The sequence below is a fragment of the Lepus europaeus genome, chromosome 8 (assembly GCF_033115175.1).
Source record: "Lepus europaeus isolate LE1 chromosome 8, mLepTim1.pri, whole genome shotgun sequence".
In the NCBI taxonomy this organism is placed as follows: domain Eukaryota; kingdom Metazoa; phylum Chordata; class Mammalia; order Lagomorpha; family Leporidae; genus Lepus; species Lepus europaeus.
Window position 1 is genome coordinate 56,223,111 of NC_084834.1, and position 18,292 is coordinate 56,241,402.

An 18,292-nucleotide genomic window follows, 5' to 3' on the forward strand; every position below is an offset into this window, starting at 1 on the left:
GTTAGATTTTGAATGGGAAAATTGAGATTAACATGAAGTACAGGTTGAGGCACTGTGGTGCAGTGGGTGAAGCTACTGCTGAGACACTTGCATCCTGTATTGGAGTTCTGATTTGATTCATGGCTGCTCTACTGTTATTCTGCTTCCTGCTAATGTATCCTGGGAGGCAGCAAATGATGGCTCAAGTGCTTTGGCCTCTGCCACTGGTGTGGGAGATAGCAGTGGAGTTCTGGACTCCAGGCTTCTGTCCTGACCCAACCTGGGCTGTTGCAGGCATTTGGGACGTGAACCATTGGGTGGAAGATCTGTTTGTCAGTATGTATTTCAAGTAGATGAAAATAAATAAACAAATATGTAAAAAAGAACTAGACCATACAGCTTGGGTATTGTTATTTGTGGAATGGAGGGAGGAGAAAATTTATCTGATTGGTAGCCTATTTATGCTTATTCTCTTCATTTTCCTACAATGGTTTTTCTGGAGTAAATATAATCTTAGGATATTGAAAAAGTTTTTTTTTTTTTTTTTTTTTTTAACAGTGCTTCTGAAATGTCAGCAGTGGTTGAAATTCTGCCAGAGAATGAGCCTAGGTTTTCAGTGCTTGATTTCTTTTAGAAACAGAAATACGAAAATAGGGCTTTAAAGTACATCTCTTTTTTTTTTTTTTTTTTTTTTTTTTTACAAATTAAGTTCAACTATATTGTTGCTGTATCTTCTCACTTTGTGGTGTAGATACGACTTTTATAAGCAGAGAAGGGAAAACCAACTAAAATAATTTTTTAGAAAATAATTTCTAATTTGTTTAGAGTTTATATTAATTCAATTTGTAATAACTAAATAATGCCATAAGTATTGCTTATTTTTTTTTTTTTTCCTGCAGAAGTTCCCTTTGGCTTGATAGAGAACTTGGGAGCATGAGTCTTTCTCTTCTTAAAAAAGATTTCTTCATTTATTTGAAAGGCAAGAATTACAGAGAGAGAAGGAGAGACCAGAGAGAGAGAATCTTCCATGTACTGGTTCACTTCTCAAATGGCTGCAATGGCCAGGCTAGGTCAGGTTGGTCAGGAGCCTGGAATTCCACCCTAGTCTGCTGTGTGGATGCAGGGGCCCAAGTACTTGGGCCATCTTCCTCTACTTTCCCAGATGCATTGGCAGGGAGTTGGATTGGAAATAGAGCAGCTGGGACATGAACTGGCATTTATATGATATGCTGGCATTGCAGGTGGCAGCTTAACTCACTGCCCTACAACACTGGTCTGAGCAATTTGTTTTTTGAGGTAGACATTGTTTAAGTATCAGTGCTCCTCTGTGCACTATTATGCAGTTTTTATTTTTACCACTTTGGTAAATTTTATAAAGTTATTTTATGTTTTAGTAAAAATTTTTAAACTAAAGTTAATGATCAAATAACAAGGTTACAAATTTATATACCTTGTTATATACAAAGGATCTTCAAGGAATTTGTGGAAAATGCATATTATAGGAAAACTATGCATGATGGATTTCAAAACTTTTTTGCACCAAAATAAGCTTATCTTTTAATTCTGTTATTCCATGGAAGTTTTGAAGTCTGCTCATATTTGCATATATATATATATATATATACACACACACACCCATACATACATACCACACATGTATACAGTAAACACTGTTTCCATTAGGCAAAAAAGAATAAAACTCTCTTTGGAGAGGAAATTAATTTAAAATATCTTTATCACTGATAGAACTTGCATACAAAGATGTCTGTTATGTTAGATATATATATATATATGTGTGTGTGTGTGTAATGCAGTTTGAGTAACATGTATTCTAGGAAAATAACTTTCTTTGATTGATTTTTTCCCTCTATTACAAATAAACAGGGAGCTGGGACAGATGAAAAAGTGCTAACAGAAATTATTGCTTCAAGGACACCTGCAGAACTAACAGCCATAAAGCAAGTTTATGAAGAAGGTAAAATGTTTTGAATGGCTTTTTGTCTATTTCCACCATCATTTCCTTCACTTCTCCAACACGAATGCAGTCCTCCATAGATAAGGGAGGCAGGCAGTGCATGATTGTTGAATGAATGAATGAGCTCTAATTCAAGCCACTTTTTCTTCATTTAGGGGCTGAAAAATTGTCTATTCACTTACGACTATTTTTGTAGTTTTTAAGAAGTTGCTTATGAATATAGAGTTTACTTTTACATAAGATTTGCAACTGTTATAGGAATAGACAGGTTTTCTTTCTTTTACATTAATTTTGAAGCACGTGGAAGTGGCTTTTTTCCTTGAAATAAATTCAGTTGCATGTTAGTAGAAGTTAAGAGTTACCTAAAAGGCATTTTAGGAACCTAGGAGAAGAAGCCAAAACCCTTTTCCAGATCAGAGTCGTTAAAAGCTTTTCAGTATAATGTATGCTGTTTCAGCTGGTGGCAGTGCTCGGATAACATGCTCAGCGTTTTGACTTTTCTTTGTGGTGTGCCTTACTTTTTTTGTGAAAACAAAATCAGTGTTTCAATCTGCAGCATGTCCCGTGAATGGAATCAAGAAATGAAATAGAAAATGAAGGCCGAGGGCCCTGTTCTCATCAGATTTCTCGTAGCGGACCCTTTCTCCTACCTGACTGAGCAGGGCCAGGGCACTCCGTTATCAACCCAGTCAGCAGATTGCAATCCTAGTGCCTGCAGCTGGGGAGTTGGGTCTCCAGGGCGCCATTAGTTTGTTGATCTTAATCTTAAAGGAGTCAATCAGAACAGTGTGAATTTTAAAGCAACTAAGTGGTTACCTTTCTGAAGTGTAGGGTCTCTTGCTTGGTTCTCTTTCTCTAGGCAGACAGGTCCGGCCACTAAGGCGGAGGTGATTCTGCTCTGTTTAATACAGTACTCCAGGATCTCTTTGAGGGTGTTGACACTGATGAGCGAGACTTTGTGACTTTGCTGTGGGATAACAGGCGGAGTGCTGAGAGGGGACCATCACTCTGTGTGGTGTGTCCTCCTTAGCCGTGTTCTCAGCACTAGCTGCACGTCCGCAGGTGTACAGCACGGCCCCTGACCTCGGGGAGACTGCATGCAGTCTGTTTAGGGGGGCACATAATTAGGATAGCTGTAATAGTCCAAGAGTAGTAAAATGCAAACTAAAGTCAAGTACTGACAACGTTTAATGTGAGAGCACACTCTGAGGGGACCAGGCATCATGGCTTTGGATGTTAGGGGAGGTATCATACTGCAAATGAGGCGTTAAGCAAAGTTTCAAGACTAGGTAGGTTTATTAAGTGTCCATTAATGGATAAAGACAGTAGGAGACAGACACACACACTCACACACACACACACTCATGGAATACTATTCAGCCTGAAGGAAGGAATGCCTGCCATTTGCAGCTACATAGATGAACCTGGAGGTCATTGTGCAAAGTGCAATAAGCCAGGGGCAGAAAGATGAACACTGCATCTTGTCACATGTGGGATCTAAAAAAGCCAAAGCTCACAGAAGCAGAGAGAACGGGGATTACCAGGGGTGGCAGGAAGGAAACCGGGAGAGAAGTGAAAGGAAGAAGGTGATAGAGCCATTTGGTCCGAGGGTACAAAGTTTGTGTTAGGCAAGGCAGGATGGGGGAGTAGTGGAGATCTAATGTGTGGCACAATGGCGTGTTAATAGTACTGTATTCTATCCTTGAAGTTTGCTAAGAAAGTACGTCTTACATGTTCTCACCGTGTGCACACACACATCCCTGGGGTAATGGATGTACTAATAATTAGCCTGACTGTGATATACACAGGGTATGTGTATATCAAAGCATCATGTTGTATGCCTTAAATACATAGACTTTTTATTCATGTCTCCTAACTCAGTAAAGCTGGGGGAAAAGACAGGTAGGTTTTGGGTCTGTGAGGATGGTGTTTTCAGCCCAGGTGGCCGCTGTCTGCCGTGGCCTGGAGACTGGGCTGCGGAGAGCTTACTGGGGGCACAGAGAGAACCTGAGCGTAGTGAAGGATGCACAGGTGACCTTTGTGGAAGGCGAAATGAACAAGCAAGGCTGGGCGAGGTTACGGCACAGACAGTTTTGTTTGAATCCTGAGGCTAATTACGTATTGGTATGGGGAGGCAAGCTAGGTGTTTCATAATTATGGCCCACCTTAGGCCTATGGGAGGTGTGAGGATGACAAATCAGAGGAGAAATTTTTGATAGGATTTGATAACACACACACATACACACACAGACACACTCAGGTGGAGTTGAGGAAAGAAAAGGTTTCTGAAAGGTTTTGTATTTGGGTACCTGGTTGAAATAGATACAAAACTCTTTTGGGTCTTGTGAAATAGAAGTTTCAGACTTTTCAAGTTTGCCTCCTTTCAGATAATGAGTAAATATTTAGATGGGTTAGATAAGACCGCCTTGATTTTAACAGCTGGGTGACAGCGAAGAGGCTAGCTACTCCTGTAGACTCCTGTTCTTCCCTTTCGTAGGACCTGTGGTTGAACAGTTAGAAATAGAGGTCAGAGGGGGCATACTTTAAAGTGCCTTTGCAGTCTCTCAGAGTTAAGTGCATTTGCCACAGAGGGAAGATATATTATTAGGAGAAGGCCAGGCCATGCCCAAAGACAGAAGTCTCTAACTATTTGAGTTTGGGAGATGTTTGGAAATCAATCACCTGGGACATTTGGAAGAAAGCAAACCAAAGTTCAGAGTGGAGATTGATTGCATTTAGGAGGCTTTCCAGGACCATTATGTGTCTTGCAAACTAATAGCTACCTTGGGTGAGAGCATCTCTGATTTAGGCTTGAACCCAGTGCTTTTGGGAGGCTTGAATTCACTTTTGTCCAGTCGCTCACAGCATTTGCCTTTCGTCTTTAGGGATGGCACAGAGAAAACTTATGTTAATAACTACAGCGTTTCTTCCCCTATGTCTCTCTCATTCGATGAAGGGGCAGGCTATCCTGCTGTAGTCGAACGAAGCTGTAAATAAGTGTGACATGATTCTGTTGCAGAATATGGCTCAAGCCTGGAAGATGACGTGGTTGGGGATACCTCAGGGTACTACCAGAGGATGTTGGTGGTTCTCCTTCAGGTATTGGGTGGACACAAATAGTTTGACTAAAAAGTCTGAACTTGGACTGGCCTGAATCTAATGAAGTCAGGTCACTTAAAATTCTCTTAATAATTTCTAATGACATGCTGATTTCTACTGCCGTGATTCTGGCTGTCTGTTGTCTGTGCTTGTTTGTGTTTTAGAATCTATGACTTCAACTTTTAATAGCTAATTCCTCAGTTTGCTTTAGATATCAGTACATGTCCTCTATGTTTCATAGAATTTAAAATCAAGAGGCTCAGATTGGTTTTGTACAGTGCTGGGTGAAGTATTGTAGGGTTGATATCATCTTAATAAAAGCATAATATTATTGCTAAGAGAAAAAGCTTTATAGGTGTACAGTTAGGTGTAACCTTTTTCCATTTAAATGAAAATATTCTCCAATTCAATAATATGACATATTATCTCTTATAGGCTAATAGAGACCCTGATTCTGGAATTGATACAGCTCAAGTTGAACAGGATGCACAGGTGAGTGAGACCCAATATGTGATGACTTTATTATGACCCAGAAATGAAAAAAGAATTCACAGTGATGGAAAGTCATAGTGTGTGTGTGGTTTTTTTTTTTTTTTTTTTTTGACAGGCAGAGTTAGTGAGAGACAGAGAGACAGAGAGAAAGGTCTTCCTTTTTTCCTTTGGTTTATCCCCCAAATGGCCGCTACAGCTGGCGCTGCGCTGATCTGGCACCAGGAGCCAGGTGCTTCCTCCTGGTCTCCCATGTGGGTGCAGGGCCCAAGGACCTGGGCCATCCTCCACTGCTTTCCCGGGCCACAGCAGAGAGCTGGACTGGAAAAGGAGCAATCGGGACAGAACCAGTGCCCCAACCTGGACTAGAACCCAGAGTGCTGGTGCCGCAGGTGGAGGATTAGCCTAGTGAGCCGCGGTGCCGGCCTACAGTGTATGTTCTAACCCCCTCTTGAAATAATCTTGTTTATGGGCCCTTTGCAAATCACAGACCACAGAGGTTAGATTTCTTTTAGTCTGATCTGGCAAACAGAATATTATCCCAAAGCCAAAATGAAATAAAATTAATTATATAGCAAGTTCCACCTAGCACATATATTTTTGTAATTAGGGAATATTCACAAAATACAGAATTTTACAAACCAAACCAAAAAAAACAAAACAGGTGCAACCTCTTAATAGGAGGGGATAAGGAAGAAAGAATAAAGTAATGGTAAGTTATGTTTTGTTACACAAGATGACAAATGATTGTAGTATTAGGAAGTTTCTGGCTCCTGACTCTGACCTCAGCCCAGACCCAGCTACTGTGAACATTTGGAGCAGTGAACCAATGGATGGGAGGTCTGTGTCTGTGCCTCTCTGTCCCTCAAAAAATAAAAGCAAGCCTGTTGTGTCATGGTCCTGTTTTTTTTTTTTTTTTTAAAGATTTATTTATTTGTTTGAAAGTCAGAGTTACACAGAGAGAGAAGGAGAGGCAGAGAGAGAGAGGTCTTCCATCCCCTGGTTCACTCCCCAATTGGCCGCAACGGCTGGAGCTGTGCGGATCTGAAGCCAGGAGCTTCTTCCGGGTCTCCCACGCAGCCATCCTCTACTGCTATTCCAGGCCATAGCAGAGAGCTGGATTGGAAGTGGCACAGCTGGATCTCGAACCGGCACCCATATGGGATGCTGGCGCTTCAGGCCAGGGTGTTAACCCACTGCGCCACAGCGCCAGTGCTGGTCCTGTTTTTAAAACCATAAAACCCTCCATGGATTCTACTTAGGCTATGTCCAGGCCCTTAATTTTCTGTGCCTCGCCTCTGTAGGCCTCCAGCCTCTCCCTCATGTTCTCTCCTCCTCTTGTCCTTTCCTCTCCTTAGTCACTTGACTGATTTCTCTTCACAGGTCAGTCCTCAGCTCAGGCACTTTGCACGTAGGCTTGCCTGACCCCCAAGGTGTGAGTCAGGTGCTCTTCCAGGGAAAAATGTAGCACCCTAAGCTGCTTGTCCCAGTACCTGCCACCTCACATTGAAGCTGCCTGTTTACTCGCCTGCCTTCTTGGACATCCTGTGCTGCAGTTGGGTTGTAGCCTCAGCTCCTAGCACCTGGTAGATACTCAGTCAATAACTGCTGGATGAATGAGTGCAGAGCTCTACAAGAGAGGGGCATTTTCCCTCCTGTGGGTAGGGAAACAAGTCCAAGGCCCCTACTGAATAGTGGTGGAGCTGGGATTCCCAACCAGGTCTGCCTGTCTGCAAAGCCCCTTCTCTTGCACTACACATCAGCCTCCATGTTCTTGACTCTTGCTTGCCTATACAGATGGGACGCTTGGCTCTAGCTTGACTCCACCTTCTTGTGGAGAAAAGGGCAAGAGCAGCCCTACCAAGCTGTACTAGTGGCCTTGATCGGTACTGAGGATGACCTTTTGCTTTCCAAGCAGTAATTATTTGTGGGCTTTGGAGGGAGGCAGTGCTGCTTCCCAGGAGCAGGCCTGTTGGAAGCTTTTCAATGGTCACGGTGTTGGAAGCCAGCTCTGGTAGTCTCAGATGACCGGCGGGTGGGGGTGGGGGCCTGCATTAGTGAGCGCTGGGCAGATTTCCCAGCACAGTTGGTGATGCAATGGGAGCTTGGCTGCAGTCTGAGGCTCCCGAGGGGAAAGCCGTGCATTTTAACTCCTTTACATTGATTTCCCTCCTCACAGCACTCACTGACCTCAAACTTTCATGGACATGGGCATCACCTGGGGACCTCATTAAACTGCTGCAGATTTGGATTCTGAGTGTGGGCAGGGTCTGGGAGCATGCATTCCTGACACAGCCTCGGGTGACGCTGAGGCGTGCACGCACGTGTCACTTTCCTTGTCCTGTGGCCGGCACCATCACTCAGAACCTCGAGATCGAAACTATGTTCACCGAGCTGCTTTGATATATCCCTTGGATGGCATCCAGGCTTCTGTCACCTTCCCAGTGAGCAGGGGCAGCACAGAACATGCTGCCTGGCCATTAGTTTTTGATTCTGTAAAATGGCCTATTACTAATTAATTAGACCCACTGAAAACAATTCTTTCAGCAGTCTGAGAAGGAAAACCCATTTACACATGGCTGTAAGGGCACGGGGTTGTTGCCACTAATGCAAATGTAAGATTTCTTTCTTTCTTTCTTTCTTTCTTTCTTTCTTTCTTTCTTTCTTTCTTTCTTTCTTTCTTTCTTTCTTTCTTTCTTTCTTTCTTTCTGTCTTTCTTTCTTTCTTTCTGTCTTTCTGTCTTTCTTTCTTTCTTTAAAAAAAAAACATTATTTATTTATTTATTTGAGAGGTAGAGTTATACACAGTGAGAGGGAGAGACAGCAAGATTTATTCCCCAAATGCCCGCAACAGCCAGGGCTGCGCCGATCCAAAGCCAGGAGCCAGGAGCTTTCTCCCGGTCTCCCACGTGGGTGCAGGGGCCCAAGGACTTGGGCCATCTTCCACTGCCTTCCCAGGCCATAGCAGAGAGCTGGATTGGAAGAGGAGCAGCCAGGACTAGAACTGGCGTCCACTTGGGATGCCGGCACCACAGGTGGAGGATTAATCTAGTGTGCCATGGCGCCGGCTCCATAAATGTAACATTTCTTAATTGGGAGCAAGGCGAGACAGCGGGAGAGCCCTTTCAAAAGCTTTTGAATTTTTCTCCTGCTGATACTTGACACTGAGAGAATTCCTGTTGCAGAGTTGAGAAGCCACAGTGAGTCATTCACTTGGAACTCACATGCATGTTTTTAAGCTAATTTACTATGTGTTTTAACATTTTAAATGTGTTAAAATGATATGTTTAATATGCTAAAATTGATTTTACCTGCTGTCCTGCCAAATCATTGTTTTATTCTTTCTCTGGAGGCAGAGTTGAACTCTTAGCGGGAGGAGAAGGGAAGCAATGTTTAGTAAACTCCTGCCACTGATTGGCTGACACTGGTACTTGCATTCCATAAACTGTAATCTCTAATGACTCTACAGGAAGATCATTCCCGCTCTGTAGGTGAGGACCCTGAGGCCTGAGAAGAGATTTAGGTAGTTCAAAGATAAGGCCAAGGGCCTGGTCTCTCTGTGAATCCAAAGCCTGTTGTGTCCTTTGCACTGATGCAGGGCTTCTCAGACTGTGCCTGGGCTGAGCTGCCAAGGACAAGGGCTGAGGAGGTGTGAGGAGTGGGAAGGGCCCTCGTGCAGGGCAGCTCCTTAGATCCTGGGTGTGCTTGTGTAGCAGAAAGGATGCTTGATGAAACCAAACCCACCTTTCAGTATCTTTGCTACATGTGAAGATGCCATCATTATTGTTACATATGATTTGTTTAATAATAGCTTTCAAATGAATATTGATTTCAGAACTCTTTTTAAAGAGCATGTTCATACAACCAGAATTTATTTCTTTGTCATTTTAAAAACAACTTTTTCAGATTTATTTATTTGAACGGCAGAGATAAAGAGAAAGGAGAGAAAGCAAGAGAGATCCTCCATTCGCTGGTTCACTCCCCAGATGGCTGCAGCAGGCCGGGCTGGGCGAAGCTGAAGCCAGGAACCAGGAGCAGGAGCCTCCTCCGGGTCTCCCACATGGGTGCAGGGGCCCAAGCACTTGGGTCATCTGCTGCCCTCCCAGGTGCATTAACCCGGGGCTTGGATGGGAAGTAGATCAGCTTGGATTCTAAAAGGAGCCCTTATGGGATGCTGGCACCACAGGCAGAAGCCTAACCTTCCACACCACAATGCTAGCCCCTAAATTTCAAAATTGACTGTAAAATATGTGTAATTTTCATCTTTTAAAAAAAATTCTCTGAAAATATAATAAAAGTAGATGTATTGACACCAACATAACTACATTCTTCTGCATGCTGTGATGAATACTTCTGCCTCTGAGCGCACAAGCCACCTCCCGTCCTTCCGCATGTTGCCAGTAAGCGCATGAGGCCAACTCCATGCAGCAGCCTCAGCCAGTGGCCTTCATCTTGGTCTAATTGGTGTCCTTATTTAAAATGAATAACCAAATGGGCAGTGTAGACATTGTAAAGATTCTCTAGCCGTTGCCGCGGCTCAATAGGCTAATCCTCCGCCTTGCGGTGCCGGCACACCAGGTTCTAGTCCCGGTCAGGGCGCTGGATTCTGTCCCGGTTGCCCCTCTTCCAGGCCAGCTCTCTGCTGTGGCCCAGGAGTGCAGTGGAGGATGGCTCCTGGGAGACCAGGAGAAGCACCTGGCTCCTGCCACCAGATCAGCGTGGTGTGCCGGCCGCTGCGGCCATTGGAGGGTGAACCAACAGCAAAAAGGAAGACCTTTCTCTCTGTCTCTCTCTCTCTCTCTCACTGTCCACTCTGCCTGTCCAAAAAAAAAAAAAAATTGATTCTCTGGGTTTTAATAAGTTATCCACATCTCAATAAATGGACTCAGACTGAATGATGACATCTGCATATAAATTTTATTTTTTAAGCAGTTACATGAACAATGGAAAGCATATATTATTTTCCATGTCAAAAATGCAGTTACTCAGACCGTTCAACTAGTATTTATTATATATTCTTGGAACCGGGCAATACCTTCAGTCTTTAAAAAGTTTGTGGGCACAGGTGTTTGGCACAGCATGTTAAGCTGCTGCTTGAGATACCTGCATCTCCTATCAGAGCGCTTGGGTTTGGGTCCCGGCTCCACTCTCCATTCCTGTTTCCTGGTAATGCATACTCTGAGAGACAGCAGGTGATGGCTAAAGTACTGGTGTCCCTGCCACCTGCGTGGGAGACCTGGATTGAACCTGACCCAGCCCTGGCTGTCAATGGGTATTTGGCAAGTGGACCAGCAGATGGGGAGATCTCAGTCTCTCTTCAAGTAAAACAAATTAAAAAAAAAATTATTGTGACCCTTTGGAAATCTGACAACATTTTATAGCTAACCTTGGCTAAATTATAAAGAGAAAATATAGAGTTTGCTTTTTGTCATATGCTATTGAACAGCTGCAGGATATGCAAAACCAAAAATGCAGACAACTCCCAGTTAAATTCTTTGCTACTCTGTAAGTGGATCTGGCAACAGGGAGGTGATCAGAACTTTCTGCAACTCATACGATTGTTCTCGCAAGACTGCAAGTTACGGTAGACAGTTTGGGAGTATTTAACCTTGCTCCATCACCCTGCTATGTTGCGCTGACCCATTGTTCTGCATTACAGTTCAGTGCATGCTCCTAAGTTAGCTCCAAACCCAGCTAAGACTCAAAGTAGGAAACATTTGCAATGGAAAGTGGAAGATGATGAATCAGGCAAATGAATATTGAGGGAATAAAAACAAGATGTGATTAAGAACCTGGAAGTGGCACTGTGGTGTGGTGGATAAAGCCGCCACCCGCTGCAGTGCCAGCATCCCATATGGGTGACGGTTTGAATCCTGGCTGCTCCACTTCTGATCCAGCTCTCTGCCATGGCCTGGGAAAGCAGTAGAAGATGGCCCAAGTCCTTGGGCCCCTGCACCCACGTGGGGTACCTGGAGGAAGCTCCTGGATCCTGGATTCAGATAGGCACAGCTCCTGCCATTGTGACCATTTGGGGGGTGAATCAGAGGATGCAAGACCTCTCTCTCTCTCTCTGCCTCTCTATAACTCTGTCTTTCAAATGCATTAAATAAAATCTTTTTTAAAAAAAAGAACCTGGAAGTGAAGGGGGACAACATTCTGCTAACCGAGGTGAAAATGTTTGCAGATATTGTTTCAAGCTGGAGAACTTAAGTGGGGGACAGATGAAGAAAAGTTCATCACCATCTTTGGAACACGCAGCGTGTCTCATCTGAGAAGGGGTGAGTGAAGGAGGACTGCCTGGGTGGATACTGTGGTGTGTTTTGCATGCCAAAGCACCTGCCACGTGCAGGCACTTACTGAGAGGATCGTTTTTGTGTTTCTTTTCTGTGACCTGGACAAGTCTCATGATTCTCTTTGTTACTATCAAAACTTCTGTGAAATTAGAGATCCTGGTGAGGGAAGTCAAGCCTCTAGATTGTTCTGAGTCACACATCACTGATTAGTGGTTCAGCTAAGACCTCATTTGTGGATATTCTTCAGTACTTGGGAATGAGTTCTGTGGTGAGTGGCAGAAAATCGTAATAGTCGCCTTTGGGTATTTATTTCTCTTAAGGAGGATCCGTGATTGTCTTGGCAAGACCTGAGATCTCTGTTTTTGCCTTCTACTCTTAGCATTTTGGTTTTCTTTTTCATGCTTATTACCACATCATCACAAGACAGTTTGTGATGTAACCCTTTTTATAGCAGGAAGGAATGAATGAGAAAACTAGTTTTCTATTACTTGCTATAAGGAAACAGATGCCTCAGAATGCCCTCAAGCAGATTTACCTGTAGGTCTTATTGGTTATAACTAGGAAAGGGCACTGAGAAGTCAGTTAATTGGGAACACTTGTCATCTGTTGCTTAGGGCCTGGCACGTTGAGGCTCTGAACACAAGGTTCTGCCTTCAAGGAGGAAGCTTTGTCTTTGGTGGGAGGAACAATAGCTGTGCAGAGAAAATACCTTCTTTCTGGGAAGAATGATCCATATGGTATTAAGAAATCCTTTTCATTTTCTCCTAGTGTTTGATAAATACATGACTATATCAGGATTTCAGATTGAGGAAACCATTGACCGAGAGACTTCTGGTAATTTGGAGCAACTACTCTTGGCAGTCGGTAGGTAATTTTTCAGTGTTTGTAGTGTTTGTGGTGATAAGAGCAAAAGTGTTTTGCTCATGTGAAGTTTAGGCTGTATTTGAAAATAACCACCTATTTGTTTATGAAAAGAGGAGCTTGACATAATATTTGGGTAAAGCAGACTCTTCAATTTCCAATTTGAAAGTCTGTATTGATACTGGAAATACATGTTCATTTGCTTAGTTCTTGGTACACAGTTGTGAAATTCATGCGTATGAGAGGTTCTTCAAAAAGTTCATGTGAAATGCATATTATGAAAAACCTATATATGTATTTCGCATTTTTTGGCACCAAAATAAACTTTTAATTTTTCCATTAACTTTTTGAAGTATTCCAAATTTAGTTTTCATATGGATATAGAGTGAGCCTCATCTGCCTTATTCCTCAAGTTTTTGGGATGGAGCTCAAGCTTTTGTGTTCTCTGTCTTTTGGAAAATGAGTTAAGGACATGTATGAATTATAAAAAAGTAGCCTTTCATTTGAGTATGAATTTAGTGAGCTTTGCCTGGAAAGCTTTTAGACAGTTCCTGCATAATTAGAATAAAGGCACAAAAATTATGATCTTTATACTTGCTGGTGGTTGTTTTTCTTCAGCATGGAAAAGGGACAATCAAAAAAAACCCTACAATTCCAAGGATGCTATTTTTGTGTATTAAGGAACTTCCAGATGATAGGCTTTCTGAAGCTAAGCTGACTGAGGTCTGAGAAGCCTTGACCTGCGTTACACATGTAGATGTTCAGAGGTCAACTCTTGATGTCAGTTTGAATGTATGGAAATGGGTGCCTCATCCACCTTGTGTACATTATGGATATGAGAGAATATGAGGGGAGAATAGGAAGCTAGTTCAAGATATTTCAGACATCACATAGAGTAGTAATCTTATATTATGGGCTTGCATTTCTGGGAGTGAAAGCTTCCAGGATGTTTGTATAATGTATTGCTGCTGAGGAAGGTTGTGACGTAACAACCTAGGCTGCCCAAACTGTTGTATCTAAAAAGTACTTCCAGCTCTGGCCTCAGAATCAGCCCTTATGGCATTCAGATCTGGCTAAAAAGCCCATGAGAGTTTCTCAGGCATGGAAAGCAAAGACACTGTGGCAAAAAAATGACCTAAATGAAAGATCTCTGCGAGTGAGATCCCAGTGGAAAGAACGGGCCATCAAAGAAGGAGGTACCTTTCTCTGAAGGGAGGAGAGAACTTCCACTTTGACTATGGCCTTGTCTAAATAATGTTAGAGTTAGTGGACGCAGGAGGCTTCCATGGCCTTTGCAGCTCATGACAAGAGCCTTGGATGATTACTGACATCATAAATAAGAGTGTCAATTATTAAATCAACAACAGGCGTCACTGTGCAATTACTCCCCATGTGGGACCTCTGTCCTTAATGTGTTGTACCTCACGAATTAACAGTAAAACTAGTATTCAAACAGTACTTTATACTTTGTGTGTCTGTGGGTGCAAACTGTTGAAATCTTAGTATACACTAAGTTGATCTTCTGTATATAAAGATAATTGAAAATGAATTTTAATGAAGAATGGGATGGGAGAGGGAGTGAGAGATGGGATGGTTTGCGGGTGGGAAGGTGGTTATTGGGGGGAAAAACCACTATAATCCAAAAGTTATACTTTGGAAATTTATATTTATTAAATAAAAGTTTTAAAAAAATAAAAAGTGCTTCCAGAAAAAGGGCCATAGAAAAAGCTTGCATTAATGTTCTATATACCTTTCTTTCTTTTCTTTTCTTTTTTTTTTTGGAATTTTTTAAAAAAAAGATTTGTTTACCTGAAAGGTAGTTACAAAGAGAAGGAAAGACAGAGAGAAGGAGAGAGAAAGAGAGAGATTTTCCATCAGCTGGTTCACTCCCCAAATGGCTGCAACTACTAGGGCTGGGCCAGACCAAAGCCAGGAGATTATTTAGGGTTTTCTATGTGGGTGCATGGGCCCAGGGACTTGGGCCATCTTCTGCTGGTTTCCCATGTGTATTAGCAGGGAGCTTGATAGGAAGTGGAGCAGCCAGGACTCGAACTGGCACCCGTATGGGATGTTGGTGCTGCAGGCTGTGTCTTAACCCTCTGTGCCACAGCACTGGTCCCCTATATATCTTTCTTTGTAGAACTCATAACTCCAAGGAAAAGCCAAGCCAGTATACAAGGAAGTACTTGGTATGTGAGGACATCAGGTCAGCTTACAAACAGGCAGCACTTTGGCCTGTTACCTTTATAGAGGTAGGTAGGTACTTCACAAAGAGGCATGAAAAAATGGAATTTAAAGATGAGTCTTATCTTAGTGCAAAGAAAGTCGAAATCAATCTATGCATAATGTGAATTTTCCATGGACTTTTTGAAGAGCTGTAAGCGTGAGGCAGCATTTCATTTTTAACAACTTAGTCCTTCTCATATTGGAATAGCATCTGATCAATGTCTTACTTTCGTAGTGAAATCTATTCGAAGTATACCCGCCTACCTTGCAGAGACTCTGTACTATGCTATGAAGGTAAGTTGATCCCTTGAATCTTCCATCCAATAAAGGTCTTTCTAATTATTGCCTTTCTCCATCTCTGATGATGTTTTAGATAACAGACCTTAGAAATTTTTCTCTTCTTCAACCATGCAAGCTGTATTTGAAGTTATTAAATAATGTGTCCCTCTCTTTTTATTTCTCGAAGGGAGCTGGGACCGATGATGATACCCTCATCAGAGTCATGGTGTCCAGGAGTGAGATTGATCTGTATAACATCAGGAAGGAATTTAGGAAGAATTTTGGAACCTCTCTTTATTCCATGATTAAGGTAGTAGAATGCTTCTTTAAATTATGTTTTGAAATCTCAAGGAGACCAACATACAGCATATAAGACATGGATGGGAGAATCCAATTCTTGTGTAAAGTTTAAAATTTTAGTGGTATGATTAGAGCCATGAGTTAGGATACTTGGTGTAATGTTTCCTGAAGTAGAGATAACGGCTCCCGAGTGAAAGCTTGGGTATTGGTGTGTCTGAGGCTGCTGGTGAATTTGGAAGCATTATTCAGAAGTGGTGACAGGTGACTCAACAAATGCCACCCCTTGCACGTGACAATAATGTGTTCTTTCTGTCTTTTATCAGTTTCAGCTGCCTTTATTACTTCCTCCTTTCTTTCATGTCAGTGTTTCCTTTCTTTCTTTAGTCTGTTATCACCTTGTCTCTGGCCTTGGCTCAAAGCTCAAGAGAGAACCAACCAGGCCATTTCTGGAGCCAGAAGGCACCTCGATATTCCCATCATTTTTGTTCTTTTGAAGCCAGGCGCTTTGGGCCCTATACTTAAACTTGGCATAAGATCTTTGGGCTTTGTGTGTGGATGTCTCTCTGTGTTGGTAAAGGTTAGTGGGGGTCCTATGCAATGTAAGATTGCAGTTGAGCCAAAGCTGTTCATTCAGTGTGTAAGGGGACTTCAGAAAATCTGTTGGAAATCATGTATGATGAAGTTATGCATGGAGTTCCATCTTTTTTTTTTCTTTTTTTTAAAGATTTATTTATTTATTTGAAAGTCAGACTTACAGAGAGAGAAGGAGAGGCAGAGAGAGAGAGAGGTCTTCCATCTGATAGTTCACTCCCCAATTGGCTGCAATGCCAGAGCTGTGCCAGTCCGAAGCCAGGAGCTTCCTCTGGGTCTCCCACCTGGGTTCAGGGACCTAAGGACTTGGGCCATCTTCCACTGCTTTCCCAGGCCACAGCAGAGAGCGGGATTGGAAGAAGAGCAGCTGGGACTCGAACCGGCACCCATAAGGGATGCCGGCACTGCAGGCAGTGGCTTTACTTGCTATGCCACAGTGCCAGCCCCTCCACCTTTTTTTTTTTTTTAATTTGACAGGCAGATTTAGACAGAGAGAGACAGAGACAGAGAGAAAGGTCTTCCTTCCGTTGGTTCACTCCCCAAATGGCCACTACGGCTGGCGCGCTGCACTGATCCAAAGCCAGGAGCCAGGTGCTTCCCCCTGGTCTCTCATGCGGGTGCAGGGGCCCAAGCACTTGGACCATCCTCCACTGCCTTCCCTGGGCCACAGCAAGAGAGCTGGAATGGAAGAGGAGCAGCCGGGACTAAAACCCGGTGCCCATATGGGATGCCGGCGCCACAGGCGGAAGATTAACCAAGTGAGCCATGGCGCCGGCCCCCGTCCACCTTTTTTTTTTGCACCAAAGTCAACTTATGTTGTAATTCCATTTTCCATTGAACTTCTTGAAGTGCCTTTGTTATGTGTCATGTGACTAGGCTGGAGGGCGATGGAGTGGAGCTTTGAAGGCATAGCTGAAGTGCTGCCATGTTCTACACATCTGTGTTTGAGAAGAGAAGCTAAGCACGTGTGGCCTTTCCATAATTGAGGCAAAAAACATGACAACGAAGGGGCCTCATCATTGCCATCCCTTAGCCAAAGACATGCCATGTGATAGGAACTTAGAGTCTGTGTATAAAGCTTGATTGCAATGGTGTTGTATGACTTCCCCTGTCCTCCGCGGTACTAGAAGGAAGAGCGTACCTCACCGTCTTTGAGAGAACTGTGCCCCTAAGGGGTGAAATTAGAGAGCTGCACCTAAGTTGTATTGGTAGGAAACTGCGCATCACATTCCTGATGTGAAAGTCACACAGAAGATGACTCACTTGGGAGAGAAGTCATATGAATGAAGCTTGTTGCCAGATATTTCTTAGGTTTTGATTTCCTGTGGCGTCTGTGAGTCACGGAGGTTAACGGAGTGCTTTTGGGTTCCAGGATGACACATCTGGGGACTACAAGAAAGCCCTCCTGCTGCTCTGTGGGGGAGACGATGACTGATATGCTCCCTGGAGAGAGGGATCCAGCTCCGTGCCTGCCATGCCGCCACCGCCTGCCTTCTGCACATCCAGTCGCACGCGTATGCTGGCGTGCGACACCTTGCCTTACAATAGTGTGCTAAGACCAAGACGTGTGTCATAGAAGAAAACAGCCGTGCTGCTTCTTACCTTTGCTATGTTTCTCCCTTATTGACTAGTGTAATGCTGCAGTGTACTTACGGTACTAATTTCTGGGTCATTTACAGTTTCCTTAAGGGGGCAGACTGCTTTTAGCCTTTCATTTATATTCAATCAATAATCTCCTTACCGTAATCATAACCTGCACCTTGAAATTGTGAACTCCTAAGTGTTATTAATGAAGTTTGCTATCAAATTAAACCTGCAAATTTTTGGTGATTGTACTCAAAAGATTAGTGAAAAATAAAGATTTCCTTCCCCTTACATTGTGGCAGATGTGTGTTTAGAAAGTTTATTTATGTATTTAACAATATCCTTCTTCAAGCCAGTCAAGTGATAATGATGTTTGTTGAGAGCTGAATTTCCAGTTGGTCTTTTGGGTAATAAGAAATACAACAGCACAAACTATGAATTCCTTCCCACCCAGCATGGAACGAGGGCAAGGTCGCAGGGATCTCTGGTTTATTTGCAGAATGTTTACTTGAGCATCAGTTAAGGCAGTGCTGATGCTGTTGCTTGCTTAGTACAAAAGCTAAATTTAAAGCTTAACCTAAAAATTAAAAGCACTGCCTTTTTCTTTGCTGTTATAA

At 43.1% G+C, this 18,292-nt stretch overlaps 1 protein-coding gene across 2 annotated transcripts in view; it reads left to right on the forward strand.

Moving 5' to 3' along the window:
- The window catches only part of ANXA5 (annexin A5), a 39,172-nt gene extending 21,204 nt beyond the window's left edge, over positions 1–17,968 (forward strand). For both annotated transcript variants that reach the window (XM_062199680.1, XM_062199681.1), the window contains exons 6-13: positions 1,864–1,954; positions 4,974–5,053; positions 5,489–5,545; positions 11,726–11,819; positions 12,603–12,698; positions 15,157–15,215; positions 15,388–15,510; positions 17,464–17,968. In XM_062199680.1, the coding sequence (XP_062055664.1) occupies positions 1,864–1,954; positions 4,974–5,053; positions 5,489–5,545; positions 11,726–11,819; positions 12,603–12,698; positions 15,157–15,215; positions 15,388–15,510; positions 17,464–17,526 (663 nt within the window). In that variant the 3' untranslated portion in view covers positions 17,527–17,968. The remainder of the gene's footprint in view (positions 1–1,863; positions 1,955–4,973; positions 5,054–5,488; positions 5,546–11,725; positions 11,820–12,602; positions 12,699–15,156; positions 15,216–15,387; positions 15,511–17,463) is intronic.
- The last annotated feature ends 324 nt before the right edge of the window (positions 17,969–18,292 follow it).